Source organism: Numenius arquata, chromosome Z (genome assembly GCF_964106895.1).
Source record: "Numenius arquata chromosome Z, bNumArq3.hap1.1, whole genome shotgun sequence".
Classification (NCBI taxonomy): domain Eukaryota; kingdom Metazoa; phylum Chordata; class Aves; order Charadriiformes; family Scolopacidae; genus Numenius; species Numenius arquata.
In genome coordinates this window covers 26,184,471-26,204,035 of record NC_133616.1, presented here as the reverse complement: position 1 = coordinate 26,204,035, position 19,565 = coordinate 26,184,471, and the positions used below count along the sequence as shown (strand labels likewise).

General features: G+C 34.5%; 1 protein-coding gene across 2 annotated transcripts in view; it reads right to left on the bottom strand.

Moving 5' to 3' along the window:
• Window positions 1-622: 622 nt before the first annotated feature.
• Window positions 623-19,565, bottom strand: part of AP3B1 (adaptor related protein complex 3 subunit beta 1) — a 160,504-nt gene continuing 141,561 nt past the window's right edge. Inside the window, exons 26-27 of one of the 2 annotated variants that reach the window (XM_074166857.1) lie at window positions 14,274-14,412; window positions 623-1,371 (exon numbers count right to left, since the gene is read on the bottom strand). In XM_074166857.1, the coding sequence (XP_074022958.1) occupies window positions 1,218-1,371; window positions 14,274-14,412 (293 nt within the window). In that variant the 3' untranslated portion in view covers window positions 623-1,217. The remainder of the gene's footprint in view (window positions 1,372-14,273; window positions 14,413-19,565) is intronic. The other variant, XM_074166859.1, reaches the window with a different exon arrangement.

The following is a 19,565-nucleotide window of genomic DNA, read 5'->3' as shown; positions in this document are numbered from 1 at the left end:
ATTCGAGTGGAACCTCCTATGTTCCAACTTGTGCCCGTTGCCCCTCGTCCTGTCACTGGGGACCACTGAAAAGAGTCTGGCTCCCTCCTCCTTCAACCCACCCTTGAGATACTTATAGGCATTGATAAGGTCTCCCCTCAGCCTTCTCTTCTCCAGGCTAAAGAGTCCCAGCTCTCTCAGCCTTTCTTCATAAGGGAGATGCTCCAATCCCTTAATCATCTTTGTTGCCCTCACACAGGTGGGAGACATTCTAATCTCAGTTTACAATAGAAAGTTGAAGCAAAGATCTGAATAATTTATTAAGCTAGTTTACAGTATTTGCCACCATAGTGTAATAATCATTATTTCATATAATAATAATTTTAATAATTCAATCAGTATTTTATGAATGGGCCAATTTGAAAACAGGCAGTTACTGGCTTTGTTCATTACCAAAAATGTAACTGCATAGCAGAAAATTACAACAGGAGCACAAACACTGGCTACTTTCACAAGAACAGTTTCCTGACACCTATGCAGTGTCCAACCTTGTTAGTATTTAGTTTAATTAACCAGTTATATACAATACTGGCAATCTTCGTTATCAGTTTTCTACCAAAATAAGAAAGAGGGAGCCTCTGTTCATAGCACTACTTTATTGGCATCTTAACAGAAATATTTTAGAAAATGGCAGGAGGTAGGAACAATGTTCTTAATAGATGAGTTCGGGTTTACAAGCATTTCCAGAAAGCAAACACTATTTTGCTGTGCCTATTGTATTTTTACACTTACGCACAAAAGCTTTCTGAAGCATGTAGCTGTTGTATATGTTGCCGGAACCTACCTGCCATTTTAACTTGGGTTTCAAGCAGTGTGATTTCCCTTGAACTTTATTATCTAGTATTTGTCCACTACAGTGGGGAAAACCGACAGGGAAGAAAGGTAGGGGGGAAGGGAACAGAGAGGAAAGGACGAGGGTAGAACAAATGGGAAATACATTTAAAAGAGCAGATAACTGACAGTAAAATATATGTTCTTTGGTTAGCAAGCAGAAAAGGAAAGGACTTGCATACATGATAGATACACACTAGCATTCTAAAGCAGAAGACAAGAATGTCAAGAGTGTATTCTTCCCCCACTGCCAGATGGAAGGGCTATTATTATAAATGAAAGGCAGCAGTAGTGGATGCCAGGCACTTTTGTTGTGTGCCAGATTCTGAAGTCCAGATGTAAGCAGGTTACCCCTGGGACAGGACAGGCTTCAGCTCCCGCAGCAGAACAGAACCAATCACGGTTTTCTCGGTGTTTATGATGAGCTGTGCTGTAGAGCTCTCCTTCAGCTCCACTGTGACTAGCATCAGTGACCCACTGTGCACAGTCTTAGCTGCAAACCTGGAGGGGGAAAGAAAAGTAAAAAAGTAAAAAAGAAAAATCACTGAGGATCTTAAGGTCAAAGACTGCTAATATTTCTTTCTGCAAAAGTTAAATAAGCTCAAATATAATAAAATGCCTCCAATTTCATTAATGCATTTCAGGGGATAAACCATAAAAACCTCCAAAAATTCTTCAGAAATTATTTGTTCAGCATTGTGTAAATATTTTTGCATTTAAGAAGGACAAAAAAGGATAACACAAAATTGTGTGTTTAGTGGTACAAACTAAAGCCTAGCTAAATAAAATTTTTATGTAAATTCTGATTCTTCAAGTTCATCTACAATACTTGTGCACACTGGAAACTTGAATTCAGCTTTATGGAGTTTTGCACGGAGAACAAGCATTATTCAGTGCCCCAAAGAAAACATGACTTCGCTAAACGTAATTGAACACTTCCAGAAAGTCAAAGTATTGTATTTTCAGAGAAAATGCATCCTCTTGCCATCTCATGAAGTAATTCAAACTAAAAATATTCAAAGTTATAAACATCAAACACAATAATTTGAAATGATGGTAACAGCAGGACACAATATCATTCTATTAATTTTTATCCAGAATATTTTATCATAAAAATGTAGCCAATATTTCTAGATATTTTATCATTATTAAAAACCTAGTGAAAGAAATTTAAACAAAGACACCCAACCAATCAGATAAACAAAAGTTGGGACTAATTCACCATTACTAAATTCCAAGACATGAAGAACCCACTAATTACATGGAATTAAAAGCAAAACTAGCCTTTTAAGCACCACAATTGACTGAAAAGCCATTTTAGGCACAATGAACTTCTGTCAATCCTGTTAATTCATTCTGCATGCACAGCCCGGCCCAAGAGACGGAAGGAAGAGGATCGCAACAGCCTCATCTTCCATCTTCCAAACTGAACGCACCATGCCTTTTTTTTTTTTTTTTTTTTTGGCCCCCCTTGGTTACTTGACAACAACAAAGTTGCTGCACATGGGCTTTTGAAAACACTAACAAGTGTAGAGCAGGTCTGTGACCCAGTCTGACCCCACTTTGCAGGGCCAATCTCCTCTCCTCTTTTTGAATGACACGTGTCTGAATCAGAGCCATCTGCCTCAATTTGCGCAACATCTTCAGCCACAATAGGACCCAGTTAGCCCTGACAACAGCTCACAATACCGAAAAATCAAACTGCTGGGCTGACAGCACGCTGTGGGCTATTCAAGAGCAAACCAACTGGTCAGTGTCTCATGTTTGACAATTAGCATGGGCCTTGCAAAGCGCCTACCCAAGCCCTTGGGGATCTGTTTAATTACCATCAACATAAAGGAGGGAGTTTATCAGGAGATACTCAAAAAACTTCACTCCAGACTTAATTAAAATATTAGCCACTTAAGCAGGAAGCAGGTTCTCTTTAAACGAGAAGTAATTTCTGTCTTTTTTCTTTTTAAACTAAGCATATCAAAATCTCGTAACACATTATACTAATTAAACGTGGGGCACTTCTCTAATGTCACCCATCACAGGTCAATCTATTTCTTTTGTCCGGATTATAGATACATTCAAAGACCTCTCCCGTTAATAGAAGGTTCTAAAACAACGTTGCTACTATAAAAATTAGCTACTTAGGTAGTTATGTCAATGATTTCATCTATTTGCACTGTGATGTGGAAGATCACTATTTCTCTTGTTGATTTTGACAGGGGGATAATTATAGAAACAATAGTCTTATTAGTCACTTTATTTACTTAACAGTTGTGTCTTGGGACAACACAGAAGCAGATAATGTCTGAGTATGCACATAAATAGGTTGGTAGTTGGCACTCCCGCTGTGTTTCATAGCCCCGAGGCTTGATTTTACCCTCTTTTATTAAAACCTGAAAGTGATACAAAGTCAGCATTCTGTGAAAGCCAAGGTGGCCCAAAGCATCAGAGATGAGTCTTGCGCTGATATTTTTACACGTGGATTTGCAAAATCACATAGGGGATCAATATTACTTTTCCATACCTCTGAACAAAACACATGAAATCAATAAAATGTGAGTTTGTATGTGGTTTGCAAGAAGCAAAGGGTCTGATACTCGGATAATTTTACACAAAGTGTTAGTACACATAGCTAGCAGTGGCTAATCAGTTTGTATCAGTGGTCACCGATCTGGAATTGCTTGGTGAAAAAAGAACTGGAACAGAACGGGATGACTTATTTCACCATTAAAAAGGGTCTATAGAAGAACAACCACACAATGGGTTTACAACTGCTCTTGAACTTTGGAAATCTAAATCTGTTCCTTAAAGTAAGGAAGATAATTTTGTTTCTAAAGAGAGGTATAACATAAATATGATTATATGATCTGTGAAACTGAATACAGTTACAAAAGGACAAAGCAGTTGACTTTCGGTTAGAAGACACTAGCAGTAAAACTGATTTGCTAATTATTTAGATGTTTTAAATATAGCATTAATGAAGGATTTGGTTAATAGCTGTTTTTTGACTAAGTACGTGTTATTGCATTTATATGGTTACTCTTATTATAAGCCCACGTGGATTTTCCAAAATATGTGTTGTGCTCAACTAAATACTTAGACCAGAAAGTCATTAGAAAAATCTTTCAGCAGCAAAAATTAACCACTCTATATAGTAGGTATTTATTCTTTGTGAGAAACTTTTACTTTCCTCACAAGGTTTGTAATTATTTTTTACTTTTTTTGAAAGTTGATACTGCCTTAAAGGTTAGAATCTGAATTAAAAAAAACAAAACAAAAACCAAACCAAAACAAAAAACTGAAAAAAGAAAAGATAATAAAAACAATCAGAATTCATAAATTCATAGACTGAAATAAACCTTGGAAACTGCAATGTAGTACATGAATATCTAGCTTGCAAATTGGTTGTTAGCAGGTCCAAAAGAAAGAATTTGTCCTATGGAGAACTCTTAAAGTAAGACAATATATTACAAGCATGGTTCTGTTGCAACAAAGGATGCGTCAGTGAATATGAAAAAAAAATAAAGTAAATGAGAATACAATTCAGAAAACAGAACCAAATATTTACTAATAAAGATGGGTGTTTCTGCTACACTGCAGTTATTTTCTAGGGTTTTTTTTCTGTGATAATATTAATTCTACACCTGATTTCACATCATTAAAAATATTTAGAAATATTTGCAGCTGTTAATACTTTTCCCATTTAAAAAAAGCCCAGACTGATTAGGAATATGAGATATATTTGCATGTTCTGAGTTTTTCCAAATATTTTTATTTTCTTTAAAAAGAATGTTAAATATAATGAGCTATGTGACATGCAAAAAAAGAGGAGTTGTTCATAGATTATTTTTACATAAATACAGTACTTGTCAGTAGGTAAGGAAATATATATTAAGAAATTAATTCTAAATTAACATCAATGAAGTACTGTATATTTTTATGAAGTCATTCAGTCTTCCAAGAGTTAAAAATCAAATCCATATTCTTGGCCACTTTCCATGAAAATAAGATCTGTTAATGATTATCATACAGAAATATTTGATTTATAGTTGATATAAAGGGAAAACACAGAGTACCAGATACTAAAATGTGACAGCATTTGCCAAGCACTGGCTTTGTAATGATGACTAGCCTAACTACAGACCAGCAGTTATTTTCCCTTTATTTGTAAACAGAAGATAGCTGCGATATACAGGCAGAAGCATTTTTATGGGGAAAGGTTATGAAAATTCCATGCCAGTAAATAGACAGCAACAAAGTAAATCACTCAAAATCTGCTCTTTAAAATTCAACATTTAAGAATGTAAATTTACACCTGAACACTCACTATCGGGACATTTGTTTACAGCAGAGCAGGGTTTGTTACGCATAATTCAACAACACTGAAACATACATTCTCTCCTGCTGGGTGCTCTTCTTCCTCTTTGATTTTTCTGTTCAAGCTAAATTTTCTTCTTTTTCTGTTCTACTGCTTACCAGAAACAGTGACAATGGCCCATGGAGGCTAAAACTTTTTTTTCTTCTGCCCTTTCTTTATATCTTGTACATGAAGCCTTCAATTACTGCCTGCTGAAGCAGACAGAATCCTATTAGTAAGAAAGACGATCAGAAGATGCAATGCCCTGCCCTAGCTGTAGAAAAATAATTAGTCCAAAGTTGACAAATGTGTAATCAAGTTATGAAATATATTAAAAAAAAAAAAAACAAACTGCTGTGAATTAATCTTCAATCTGTAAATAGAAGAATGAACAACTATGAAGTACCTTTCAGTGTATCAATTGGACAACAAAAATATTTATCGTTTCAGTACTCTGAATTTTTACCTTACCCTGATAAATTCTGTCTATGTACAAATTTGACTTTATAATTAACATTTCATCTAAAAATGGGCTAAATTACTAATTACTTGTATTCATTCTCTGAGTAAGCCTTAGAATATGAAAAAAAGAGTATTCAGAACATCATTACTATGTATTAGTTCTGAATTAGGGATAGAGTAAGCTAAACACTAAAACATAAGCAGAAATGTACACACAAAAAGACGGATCTTTTTCTTAACCTGGTGATTTTAGCCTCAAAGAAAAAATCCTTGTTTGACATTGGTTTTTAATAAAATTTGATTAATATTTACCTTAAAAATCTTATTATAATTTGACATTTTCTTTTTTCCAGTACTATTTTAACACTATCTTAGAATAAGTTGTTCAAAATACATAATTCATTACCACCATGTAATTATTTGCAATATTAACTATTTTTGGGTTTAATAAAATAATAAAATTTTAAAATAAATTGCAATCAAATTGGTACCATGTTTTTAGCATTTTTATTTCTATTGCAAAAATAGATTTTGAGTTTGTCCTCAGTTGTCAGTTAACAGTTGCACTGTACCTCTAACAAAAACGCAGGAATGCAAGTGAGTCTTCCTAACTTATTGTCCAATACATAGCATTACTCCACACATTCAGAAAGATGCTGCATGAACTTTTTATCATCCTCGAAATTTACCTTTAGTTCAAAAATTTCAGCATTTTCATATGTAGGTATTTATATCTCCTCCCCAATACTTCAATAAGCTAAAAGCTTGAATCAAAATATTTGGTTCTCACACCTAGAAAATTTTAATTGTCGTACTCAATCTATTTTGTTTTCTCATCTAGTCTTTTATTTTTATTTTTCTTAAAGACTTATGCATTTAATATGATGAGTATTTGAGAATTACATCCAGTTCATTTTTGTAAACAGGCTATAAATTTTGATTTGCAAAAAAATTATTTAATTCAAAAAAAAGTAAGTTGCCTTACAGAAACAAATTAAAACATTAGATTTGCTCAGAGATCTTTCAAATCAAAGATATTATTCTGTTCGGTTAGCTTTTTTAAGTGTTAAATGTTTTCTGTTTAAACAACTGCCTCGGAAGGTTCCTGTTTGTTTTTCAAAGAAAATGCTGCACATATTTTTCACTTTACAGCATTCAGATACAAAAGCAGTGCTGTCCTCTAGTGGACAGCAAATAAGCTAAGCTAGAACAATCTATTTGAATTAACCTTGTATCTAAAATGACTCACTTGTATATTTTTAATGTTAAGCTAAAATTTAATTTCTTCAAGTTACTTTTAAATTTTGCAATCCACATGCAAGTTCCTTAAATGCAATAATATATTTTAAATGTTAAGGGCTTTAAAATGATGTTGTAGAAAGTTATTCCCTTGATCGAGTATTTTGTACCAGTTAATCAAAATCTTCATATGCAGATAATATGTGAAAACTGTATTAATACATACAAAGTCCTTTTGTTAGCAGGGAGAGAATGTCAAGGTTTTGGGCATTAGAATTTGATTAAGAAATTAAGGAATATCTAGTAGGAACTACTGAATCAGTACTTTCATATTTTAAAATTTCAGTTTTCATTTTTCTCTAGGAATAAAAATATTTACCTAAGAATAATGACTAACCAGAAAGACTTTTAGTCCAGGTAGTTCTGGCTGAAGAAGTATAAATGGTTAGTCTAGCTGTGCTTTTTTTTTTTTTCCTTATATTTTTGATTAAAGCCAGCATTACTTATAAATCAAGAAAACATTAAGACTTTACAACTTCTGGCTACAACGAAGGCTGAAATACTGTGGACATGGATATACTATCCCATTTAAAATTCTGTCTCCTACAGGTAAATGCTACCAGAGAAACTGTTTTGCCTAGGGTATTTAGCTAATTAATTCCTACTTGAGAAATTAGGAAGCAAAATCAACTTGTCTATTACAAGTTTATGTACTCAGCTACCCATTGCAGCTCTCTAGAAGAGTAGAAAAAGATGACTGAGCCCCACAGCTACGGAACCACAGAAGCAGAACAGTCCACGTAACCGTCAAAGGACCTACTGCCAGAGGTAGATTTCACTTCATTTGAGCCCTCCGACAGGCCAATTCCTTAGTAAAAAAATCATTCCTAAGATTTCTGTGTGCACACAGAGCAGAAAAGGTTTTTAGAAAAGTCGTCTTGGATTTATAAGACCTGTTTGTTAGCTACTGAAAACATATGTTTGCATTCAAATGCAACTATAAACAATTTACATTTCTCAGAAATTTCTACACTGTGTTTATCCTCAATAGATGGATGGTAGTCCTTTCTGACATGCTGGAGGCAGATGCAGTTGTTAGTTATGGTAAGCTGATGGGGTATGATCACCAACTTTCTGCCTGAGAATTCTTCCAAATGTAGTACGAACTGGAAGATGACACACACAGAGAAATTTTCCAGATGGACCCCTTTTAAATGGGGGTTTGTTCAATACAAACCTACCTCCATAGATGCACAATCACACACCTTTTCTCCCCACATGAAGTGTTGTGGGATTAAAAATATGTGGGGATGATAACTGGTTACTAAGCACGCCATTCTCTGATAATCAAAATTGTCTGTAAACAAAACCCTCTTTCCTTTGAGAATCAGTCTGCCAATACACTATAAATAGGACATGACAGGTTGCAAAATGATAAAAAGGGGTGAATACAACCAGACTGTCAGGCTGATGCCTGGGGTGGGAAATAAATGCTAGTGAAAAACAAGTATTGTTCCTTGGATTTCTGGGGTTTTTTTAAGGATTTTATGCAAGTTTCTATGTTGGTTTTAGCTGCTTTTACATTGTTCATGATTTCAATGCTCTTCCACTGCAGTGTGTTTACTGCCATGTTACAAGATTTACACAGTATGTTTTTGATTTTGCTATAGAATGATAATGAAAGCCTCCAAAAGACAGGTGGAAGACACTTTACATCTTTTTCATCATTCTTTACTTTACATCTTGCTTCTTCACAAAAATCACATAGGTCGTGGGTACACTAAGCAATGATTTACTACACAAAGTAAGCTCTGAACAAACTTGCATATCAATATGGTGCAGCCAAGCGTCCTTAAAAACACAGGTCCCAGAAGCAGCAGTCACTGCATGCAATGCTGAGCTTGAGCTAATTAGACCCACTCTAGCAATGAGCAGAACTGCTGTTTGTTTAAAAGCTAGTCTGTTTCCTGCTAATTCAGGTGTCTACTATGACCACATGCTGAGATGCGAATCCTCCCTCTGCAACTTCTGGTGATCTCCAGAAAGAAGAGATGGCTATTAGAATGACCACCTCCATGATTGTAATGGAGAAGAATAATAAACTCCTTATTTTAATATGTGAAATGGCTGTTCTGAAGCAGATCAGAGCTTCAATGGTGAAAGCAGCTGAGGTTTGATTTTCTCTAAAACCTCAGATTGTCCCAGATTGGGTTGTTGAAATTACAGACTTGACCATCTCAAGTTAAATGACTGAAATTAATGCTGTCATGTGCCTCAAAGTGATGGTCAATGGTTAAGGCCATCCTGATGATCTGCAGAATAGAGGTACATGGATGAGACCATGCTCACTTTCTAACCCCATTATTTCCTGTTACTAACTGTGGATTCCTTCCAAAACACAACCGCAGCAACACAGTAGTTCAATGGACTATTAAACAAGTTGAGGTTGAATAAAATTTATTCTTCATATCCACCCTGATGGGTTCAGACTTTTACCTCACTGACTGGTTGGGCAATGTGCAAGTAGAGTGTTCAAGAATGAAAAATGTTAAAAAGGTGCTCTACTCTGCTTCATTTTGTAGAGCCATGGTCATTGAGGGAAATATCTACTAGAGTACAATGCATCCTGTTTAAGAAATGCTTCAGGAAGTGGAAGGCAGAGAGGTAGGCAGTTCAAGATGGCTTGATTCTCCTTACCACCGCCCATTATATTCTGACGTCAATGGAATTACACAAGCATAAAACAAAGTGAAAGAGTGAAGAAGCAAACGCAGTTTGTGACTGCCAACGTATTAAAAGGTTTTGCATCATATTTTGTAAGTAGTGGAAAGTAATGCTTTTGTATGTATTTCCATTATTTTCTTTCTAAGCCAATTTACCCTGAAATGCCTCTCTTACACGCAGAGAGCCTTATGTAATAGTAGACAATATTTTGACACTTTCAAGAGCATCATAAGAGCGTTCAAGTCTTTCTAAGATTGAAGTCTGAAACTAGTCTTTTCTATTACCATCTGTTGTCTTTTGCTATATTCAAAGCAAAGAAAATAAAGATCACCTATTCTGGGAGGAGTTTATGGAGACGAAAATGAATAAAGGAGGAAGAGACCTGAGGAACTTTTAGAATATTCATTGAGAGGACTAATTAGCAAATCTTGAACGTAAAAGTAGCATGAAAGGCATTTCTGGATAAAGAAGGCTTGAGTTGCTTAAAAAGAAAATTACTGAAAATCTTGAGTTGAATAGTATCTTCATCTCATCACATTTTGAAATAGAAGAGAACAGCCTAGATGATCTTTAAGGTCCCTTCCAAGTCTAACCATTCTATGATTCTATATATAAAGCAATGGATGTTATAGCCCAAGTAAAGGCAGGGAGCTGAACTGATGATCCACAGAAGAACCAACTTCAAACGAATAAGTCCTCAATTATGTATCCTCTTATCTTGAGCAAGGAAAAATTCCTGGCAGACTTTACCTACTGACAGCAGACAGTAGATATACTTCAACTGAAATGTACTTGGTCCCCTAAATGCAGTTATTCAGACTGATTTAACTCCCTGAAGGAACAAATACTGCTCTTTCAAAATCTTTGTCTTTAGGTATTCAAATGATGCCCACAGATGTGGTCTGAATCACAAGACAGAAGCTTGATGCTGTCTGAAACCACTTTGTCAACATCTATGGGCTGCTCAGTCCACTTTCAACCCTTCATTTCTAAAAATATTTTTAGCAAACAACAGCTCTCAGAATATTGACAAAGCTATGTATATTGCAACAATTGCCCTAGTAACTATTGTGAAATAATATTTTAAGAAAAATAACACACATTTTTTCTGAAGTTTTCATATTTAAGGAGACATTGTATTTATTCCTCAAAAAGTTCTCTTTTGAAATGCATTTCACATTCTTATTTTTAGTAGAAGCCTTTAAAATTGAAATAATGTTTCCCCTTGATAACAAAAGCAAGAGAGATCAATACACAAAGTAGTCAAATTCTATTAAGAACACGAGAATGTACCATATGCAGCCCTACAAGGCCCAGTAACCTAATAGCTTGTATAAACTCATTTGAAGAGCAGAGAACTACGCTCAAGGAAGTAAAATAGTACAGCAAATTTATTTTGCAAATATGTGAATATAAATCTGCACCTTTGTGTTCTGATACATATATATATTGACTATTGAGTTGAAAATTTTTGCAGCTATCACTTCAAATAAAACAGGTCAGAAAAAAAAGTTTACAATAGAACCAACTGTAGTACCTGGCATTTTGTTCTACACTCAGTTAACAGTTAAATTATTACATTTCAACTAAATAAAAGCAAAAAAATTCAGTAGCCATATGTAAAGAGAGAAGAAAATGCATGTAAGGAAGTGTTGCTATAATGTGATATGGACTGATATATAGCTGATGTATTTGGCAGGTTTACATTTATTTTTCATTGGTAACTACATGCTATTCTGTTGATACTTGTTTCAAGTATTTATTTTCAAATCTTCATTATATTTGCTTTGAGTGTTTTTACTTGGTGCAAAAACACAACCCTACACAGGGTTATCAATTTAAGGAACAGTAATTGGGTCCTACCAGCATGACATCTTCCTCAAGACTGCAAATATGTTTAGACTGAAAAAACCCAAGGAACACGCACCTGTTCATGTCCATTAGATACACTTGTATTAAACTATACAATTTCGTTTTGAATAAGTATATTGCATTACCAGGCAATATAAATTTCTTGGCATTAGCCGTCATTAAGTAGCAATATTCAAGTTGGGGATAACCAACTCAGAGGTTAATATAATTCATGTTGCACAGTGCTGAACGCCAGTTTAAAAATAGTACTTCTTTTCCCGTGTAAAAGGGTATGTACTAAGCACTTCCAAGAAGTGAACTCAAGCAGTCCTCACAGAATAGCATGACAAGCTGAAACAAGTTCTTGGATATAATTTTTTTTTCTCCAAATACCACTTGCAATAAAACAAACAAGACAAATGACAATACTATAGAAAAAGAAAAAATATCACTTTTATCCTATTTTTATTGAATCTGTAACTACTTTGTCAAGGTAAGAGGTGAATATTTATTTTATCATCCTGAAATGGTGTATTGTCACATAAATAAAACATGGCACACTTCTTGCGTCCATGAGATTTTGCAACAAGAGAGTCCATTTATGTTTACTCTCATGGCAGAGTTGATTTAATCCAAATATAGGTATACATTTTACATACATACATAAAAAAAAATATTTTGGCCACTTGTTTCAGAGTTTTGAAAGTATTCGCTATCTAATCTCTATTGCAAATATTCATTCATCTAAATTTAGCATTTACTTTAATGATAATGTGGTGCTATTTAAAAGATGAACAGGTTCACACAGTATCAATTAGTTAATGTTCCCATTCCTGTTCTCAGTAAAAACCAGGTGCTATTATGACTACGTAGTATCTGTGAACTCCAGTTATTTACTGTGAAGCAAATGAAGGGCCATTTTCTAAACGCTTATCTTTGCTGGGCATTTCTGGTAGGCCATTTGAGTTGTCATAAACATTTTGGTTTTGTCTGATGGATGTTACAAATGCAAACTATTCTGTAACTATTGTAGCAGACTGAATAAATTTTATTTTGAATCAAAACCAGAAAAGAATTCAGGATGCTCTAAAGCATTCTGAATACTTCAGCCCAACCACAACATGTCTTCAACCACTGTTTCTGAAGGAGTGTACCCAACAGGAAGCACAACTCCAATTTATTTACTTTACTGTTGGTTATTGACTCTGTTTTGTGGAAAACCTCCTTTATTAAAAAAAAAAAAAAAAAAAAAAAAGAGCAAGAGAAAGCAAGATCAAATTAGAAACTTATCTACAAACAGGAAGCCTGTGGCTGAGCTAGGAACTGAGCTATTATTTTAGGGAGACTTTTCAAGACTCAGTCACAAACTGATCCATCCCTGTGCAGTAAGTCTCATGATGGATAGGGTAAAGACGGAGAACACCTGTATACTGCAGACACTTCAGTCTCTCTTGATTGACACTCTCACCTAGTCTTTGAATTGATGTTGAGAACACAGGCTGTATAGATCCCTCAGGGCTGCAACAAATGAGGACTCTTTCCTGGAGGAGCAGGTGTCAATAGTGACAATCATTTCAGTGCAATCACACTAGCTGTACCATGTTTTTATGGTGAAACAGAATTTTATCATTGACCGTATCAAATACATAGAAAAATCCAGCTGGGTTAATGTTAATGCAATGCAATACAAATGCCTAGTGATGCAAAAAAGTCTAAATCCAAGAAAGAGAAATATCAGGTTATTAGTGCTGTGTAAGCTACAGGATTCTCACCATTCCAAACAGCCACCTCGGTCAGCAAAATTTCAAAGAAAAACATTGTTCTTTGCTTTAAAAGGAGATACTTTGCTCTTACTGAAATAGCAAAATTCAGGGGGCTAAAGAGATAATTTACACTCCGGAAGAGTTTTAGTAGATGCTAGGAGAGTTGTATGCATTTTCTTATTCTAAGACCAGGTTAATAGCTGCCAGTTTCATCTTGCTGTTGTTATTTGTGACCACTCAGTTTTCCACACATGGCAATTTTCCTGTTTGGTCCTGTCACAAGTGAGAAGCCATACAGATTCACAGGACTAAATATTTTGAGTCAATCACATCTCAAGCTGTCATTAACCAACAGTCACATCAATACCATTGACATTCTGAACCACAGCTTTTGGATGAAATGCAAGTAACATCTGGAATTTAGACAGGGCCAATGACTTTCTTGGCTGATCACTTTTTTCCTTGCATATACATATATATATATATATATAGGAAGGACAAGGAAATGTTCAATTTAAGGTTCAATCTGCATTTAAAAAAATCTTCATCCAACTGAAAAAAAAATATCATGTTCTAGGTTTAGCTGGGTATCGTAGGTCAAAAATTAACGTGGGAAAAACAAGCTGCTTCTCACAGATAATAAACCCGAATAAGACCACTTACTTTCAGAAACAAAAGTAAAAAAAAACCATATAGATGCTCTTTAAAGTACTGTGTTTTAAAAGCCTACCTTTTCCGTTTGAAACAAAACCAGGAAAGGAGAACTCCCCCTAACTGTGTGCAGTGAAGTCTAAATATTTGATTGCTCTATATTCATTCAAATAAAAAGCTGAGGAGTTCTTAGGCTCAAGTTAACATGTGCTTACGATTCTGTGTTACAGTATAATTGGGTACCTTGTCCACTAAAGGGGTGGATAATAAAATTTTCCCCAACTTTATCAAATGTTCATGAATTTGGAACTAACATATTCATATCAAAAGATGGTTCCGCTACAAATGACATGTAATCTTACCTGTGTATGTTATCTTGACCAGAAGGGACTACACCCAGGTTTGCTGCCTTCACTACCCTCTCAATTATTACAAGTCTAGTAGAGTTCTGTGGAGCAACAGCTATTGTAGCAGACGTCTCATTCATTCCTGTCAGCATCCCTGAAACATTAAGTATTTCATTATGAATACTTTAAGATTTGCTCGCTTATTAAGCATATAGCCAAAATAAGAGACTTCTAAACAAACCCCCACATTTGCATTAAAAGTTAAATCATTCATCAAGAAAACAATTTTATAAGAAATTATATAATTACATTGGTTTAATGTATTACTTGCAATGCCCTATTGTTAGAAACAAATTACTAATAACTGAACGATATCACATGTGATACTAATACAACTGTGAAATCAAGATGGTTCTTTTTTACAAAAAGCATAACTTAAAAGAAGAACGTAATCACAGAAATGAAACATTAAGTAAGACTGATATGGAAAAGTCCAGCTTCAGTAAGACCATATACAAAGACACCTTCTAATCTTTCAATCGTAAAACCACTGCATTTAATTATAATTTCATATCCAATTGCTAAAAATAATCTTGAAATTCAGATAGTAGTCATTGGTTCAATTTAGTTCATGAAGATAAAATCATAACATCAGAAACTGGGAAATTCAGTTAGTATCCATCTCTCTGAGATATCATGATAAACTATTTGATTAAAATAATTTGAATATCACTACAAAATGGAACAGAAATGTCAAGATTACATCCAAACACATGACAAAAAAAAAAGTAAAGAAGGAAATGTTGTTCAAGGTCATTTTAACAAAAAACCCCACTTTTCTCTTCTATCAACATCCATTGTTTAGAAGAATGATTTGCCAGACGCTCGTGTTGATTAAAACCCAACAGTAACTACAACTTAACATTATGTGTGTATTTTTACACTGTGTTCAGAAGCTGAAAAATGCAGAGAACAATGGAGAACAGTACTTTAGGCAGAAATATGAAGCATCTGCAAGCCACAATAATATTAACAACGAAAACAATGCAAAAGTCTCAAAAGGCTAATATTTTAGGGCTGCACATACAGTTCTAACCCAGAGCAAATGGCACTAAGATGTTTAATACAGCAATAAAAAAATAAATCCAAAATTTTAATGCAGTAGAATGTGTACTAGCTCTGTCACAAAATATGAAATATTAATAAAAAGAAATATTAAAAAGAACAAATATTAAAAAAGGAAATATTTTTTAAAATGGAACAGCTCAAGTAAATAATGGGATATTTTTGAACATGATCTGCTCTTGAAGATAACAAAAATAAGCAAGCAACTTCTGTAAAGATCAGCTTTATCTTGGGAATAGAACATTCTGTTTCAAATTGTTTAACTTCACTATTAGGCAAAAGCTTTAAAAACTACATACACAGACTAAAACTGCTTTTAAGCAGAGCACAGGGACTGACATAACACTGCTGAGAGATGTGTGTACTCATTTAGGATTTAAACCTTCTCCATTAAGCTCTATTGAAGAGCAAATGCTGAATAAATGAATGCAACTATGTTTATGTTAAAAGCCTGTTTCCCGCAGCACGTAATTAAAGGAAATGTTGTACAAAGCCAGTACTTTTGTCAAGCTCCTGTAAATGGAAAGATGGATAGCACTCAGAGAAGTGAATGCATTGCTTCATATTTAACCTTAACACTCTTGTCATTAATGGTTTGTCTAACTTGTTCTATAAAAGACAAGGTACTGCTCCATTGAAGTAAAATTAAAAAAATCAACTAAACCATGCTTTTCAGAACAGAAGATTCATTATCGTCGACTAATGTATTGGCATAAAGCAAAGTAACATCCTATCAAGTAAGGCACACATTCAATCTGCCTTTTCACCCCCCTTTATTTTTAACTCATGCTGTTTTATTGTTATAGGCAATTTGTACCACTCAGCATGACAGTGTAAACTGAATCAAGATTAATTTACATGCAAAAGAACACTTAGGAGAGCAGCATGGTAAGCAAATGTATTGTCTCGATTGCTGAGGTGGAAAAGAACCTGGAAAGAAAAAAGGGTGCTCTAATTAAGGGGCATCAAATATGATTGCTCGTGGTAGTCAAGGGCCAGAAAATAGTAAATGTCCAACCATTTAAAGAATTAGCATCTTGCTTGTTACAAAAACAAGTTGGATATATAAATATTAATAAAATTAGGTAAACAATTTGTTTACTTAACCAAGGTGTTTGGGTTTTGTTTGTGGTTTTAAAAATTTTTTTTAATGTGAATCAGGTATAGACCTTTTATGAAAAAAAAACCAACAAAATAATTTAAAAACACGTCCATAGGGGGGGAAAAAAAGTCTTTATACTTAAAATAGTTTTAACTGGCTACTTAAAAAACCCCTTCATAAAAATTCTGATTAATATCCAGCTATAACAATCACATGCCAACTTTAACATTGCTTGAAACATGAGAATCTAAGAAAACCCCAGTCAGAGCACAGAGCAGAAATTAATCTGGGTTAACTAACTGATACAATGAAATAACTACACATTTTTAATAATAAAAGGAAATTAAATTGGAAATATTACACTGGTAGGCAACAAGGTTTGTTAGCTACCAGACTAGTCCTGTTCTGAACTAAGGCAAGGGGAGTTTTGCGACTGATTTTTAAAAACAGCAGACAAGTAAAAATTTGTCTACAGAGAATCCAACAGTACATGTCTCACTCATGCAAAATTCCTGCTACAGAAACTGGACTTTTCATGGGGATGTGATGTAAAACAGGGTATGAAATCCCAAGACCTGAAGATCAGTAGAAAAATTTAACCAGAAAGGTAAAGAGTAGTTTGGCAATACCATTTTTATCCACTGCTTCCAAATTGTCAACCACAATATGAACTACTAACTCAGCTGCTGCTCCAGGGAATTACCTCACTGGAGGATTCCCCAGCTCAGGAGGGAAGGGAAGGGAAGGAAAGGAAGGCAAGACGGTGTAGCAAGGCTAAGCATATCATGTGCAGCATGTGGATAAATCCAGCTTTCAAGGTTCTGCCGCTACCACTAGATAACCTTCACAGCCATGAATATTCAATAACCTGTCTGTTTCTCTCTCCTTATGCCATCCGGAAGAAAATGGACATATACAAATGTAACAGACAATGCAAAACAGCAGACTGTAATTGAGTAAAGATGTTTAGCAATGAATTGTCTTCTACATAGCAGTATAATACCGGCTATTTCCTCTTTAGCATTCTTATTAGGTTACACATGCAATTTAGATGTAAAAATCCTTAAAACCCATACATATTCTCATTCTCCCCCAATACAATCTTGCATTTCTAATGTTCTCCTGATTCCTTCACTAGTTTTCACCTATTTGTTTTGGTTGCAAATAAAATAAGGTATCTCCAGCTACAAGACTCATGTCCAAAAACAACAAAAAAAGGGAAAAAGAAAAAGCATGACAACTGAAAAATAAGTTATATAAATCAGATTCATTTGGAGAATACAGACAAATCGAAGTTAAGCACAAAATAGAATAATATACACCAACTTCTAAATTGCCCTGCATTTATTATTGTAATTTGGATTTTTCATTTAGCAAGATCACATAGTAATTCTCCCCAAATGCTAGCTGCTCCTAGATCATTGTAATAATACTTATGTAAAATTTAGAACTGAGACCTCTATTACCACGAATATTCTGAAACAGCTGATATCTATAAGAAAAAAGATGCAATAGAAAAGGTTTTTAAACCTGTGGTAAATTTGCCTGCGTCAAGTCCTGCATCAAAGAATGAATTCAGGAAGACAGAGAGAGCGATACAGAAATGCCAAGAGACCTTCATGGATTTACAAATACTTCATATAAACAAATTTTCAAATAGCTTTATTCAGAGTAGCCTTTCTGCTCTATTAAACATAGCAAACAGCTGCCAGGTTTATTCAGACAAATAATCAACAACCATAGAAGTAAAATGGCAGAAGAAAAAGGAATTTTGGCAACAACTCCACAGAGGACCACAGCTATTCTCCAAGTACACTTCTTCTATGTGCTCGTGGTTCTGTATGGCCAGTCAGGAGGAAAAAAAGCCCTCAGTCACAGTAAAACATACAAAAACTCTATCAAAATACCACAAAGCAAGCAAATACAAAAATAGGGGGATGAGGAGGGGGAAAGAGAAGCACAGTACCCGGCCTTCCTTTCACTACAACCTCAGCTACAATTTTCAGAAGGCAACAGTTTAAAATAAATGTGCCACAGCCTCATTCAATCACTCACCTTGGTTTGCTGAGCAGGTATAAAGCAGAGAGGCAGGCTTTAGCCAGCAAAGGGTAAGAACAGCAAATAAGTATCAATTGGTTAAGAAAACAAAGCACAATCCTAACTTTTCACTGCAGCCATAAGCTTAACTGAAAATGATCTAAACAATATATAAAACTACTTTCTTAATCATTAAAAAATACAAAAGAAGAAATGCTCAAAAGCAATAATTAATAATACATAGTATTACTCATTGGTGTTCTTGACTGCTTGATGGATATACTGAGTTTCTGAGCTTTACACAGCAATGAGACAGAATCCCATGGGTATACTCTCATCTCAATATGAAGAGATTTACACATGTAAATCCTCATACATTGAGATAGATGAGTAAACATTATTACACTTGAATGCATCCAAAATGTAATCATTTGTATTTTAAAATCATACCCAAATTAAGGGTAGCAGTATGGACTGTTCCATTTAACACATGGTCAAAGCTAAGTACAATTTTCTCTAGTTTTTTTTCAATAAAATATTGAAGTCACTAAAAGCTCTTATGGAGGTTTGTGTTTGCACTAGCATCCGAAACTCACATTCTTTAAAGATGCAACATTAGAAGAATGCAGAAGTATATAAAAGACATCACCTTTCTAACACAGTATTCCAACAACAACATTTTTAATATGAAGTGTTTGAAAGAAAAAAGACTAAAATTGTGTTCAAAGTAGCTGAGGAACAGATACACTAATAGTATTTAAAAGTAGTCTTTGAATAAAGATGAGTAAAGACAGACACCGTATCAATGTATATTTGGTTTATTTCCTCAAGCTGGGGTTCCAACTTTCTGCTTTACTGCTAGGAGGAAAGACATTCACACTTCATGATAGGAAGCCAAAACTCTCTGAGCCAAAAGACTGTTTCAGGGTAAAGGGTGAGCTTTATGCTTTTAAAGCGACACTGAAAAGCTGTCAGATGCATCCTTTTAAAGATATTTTTAAATTAAATAATTAGTATCAGTCTGAATACTAACAGAGACTAAC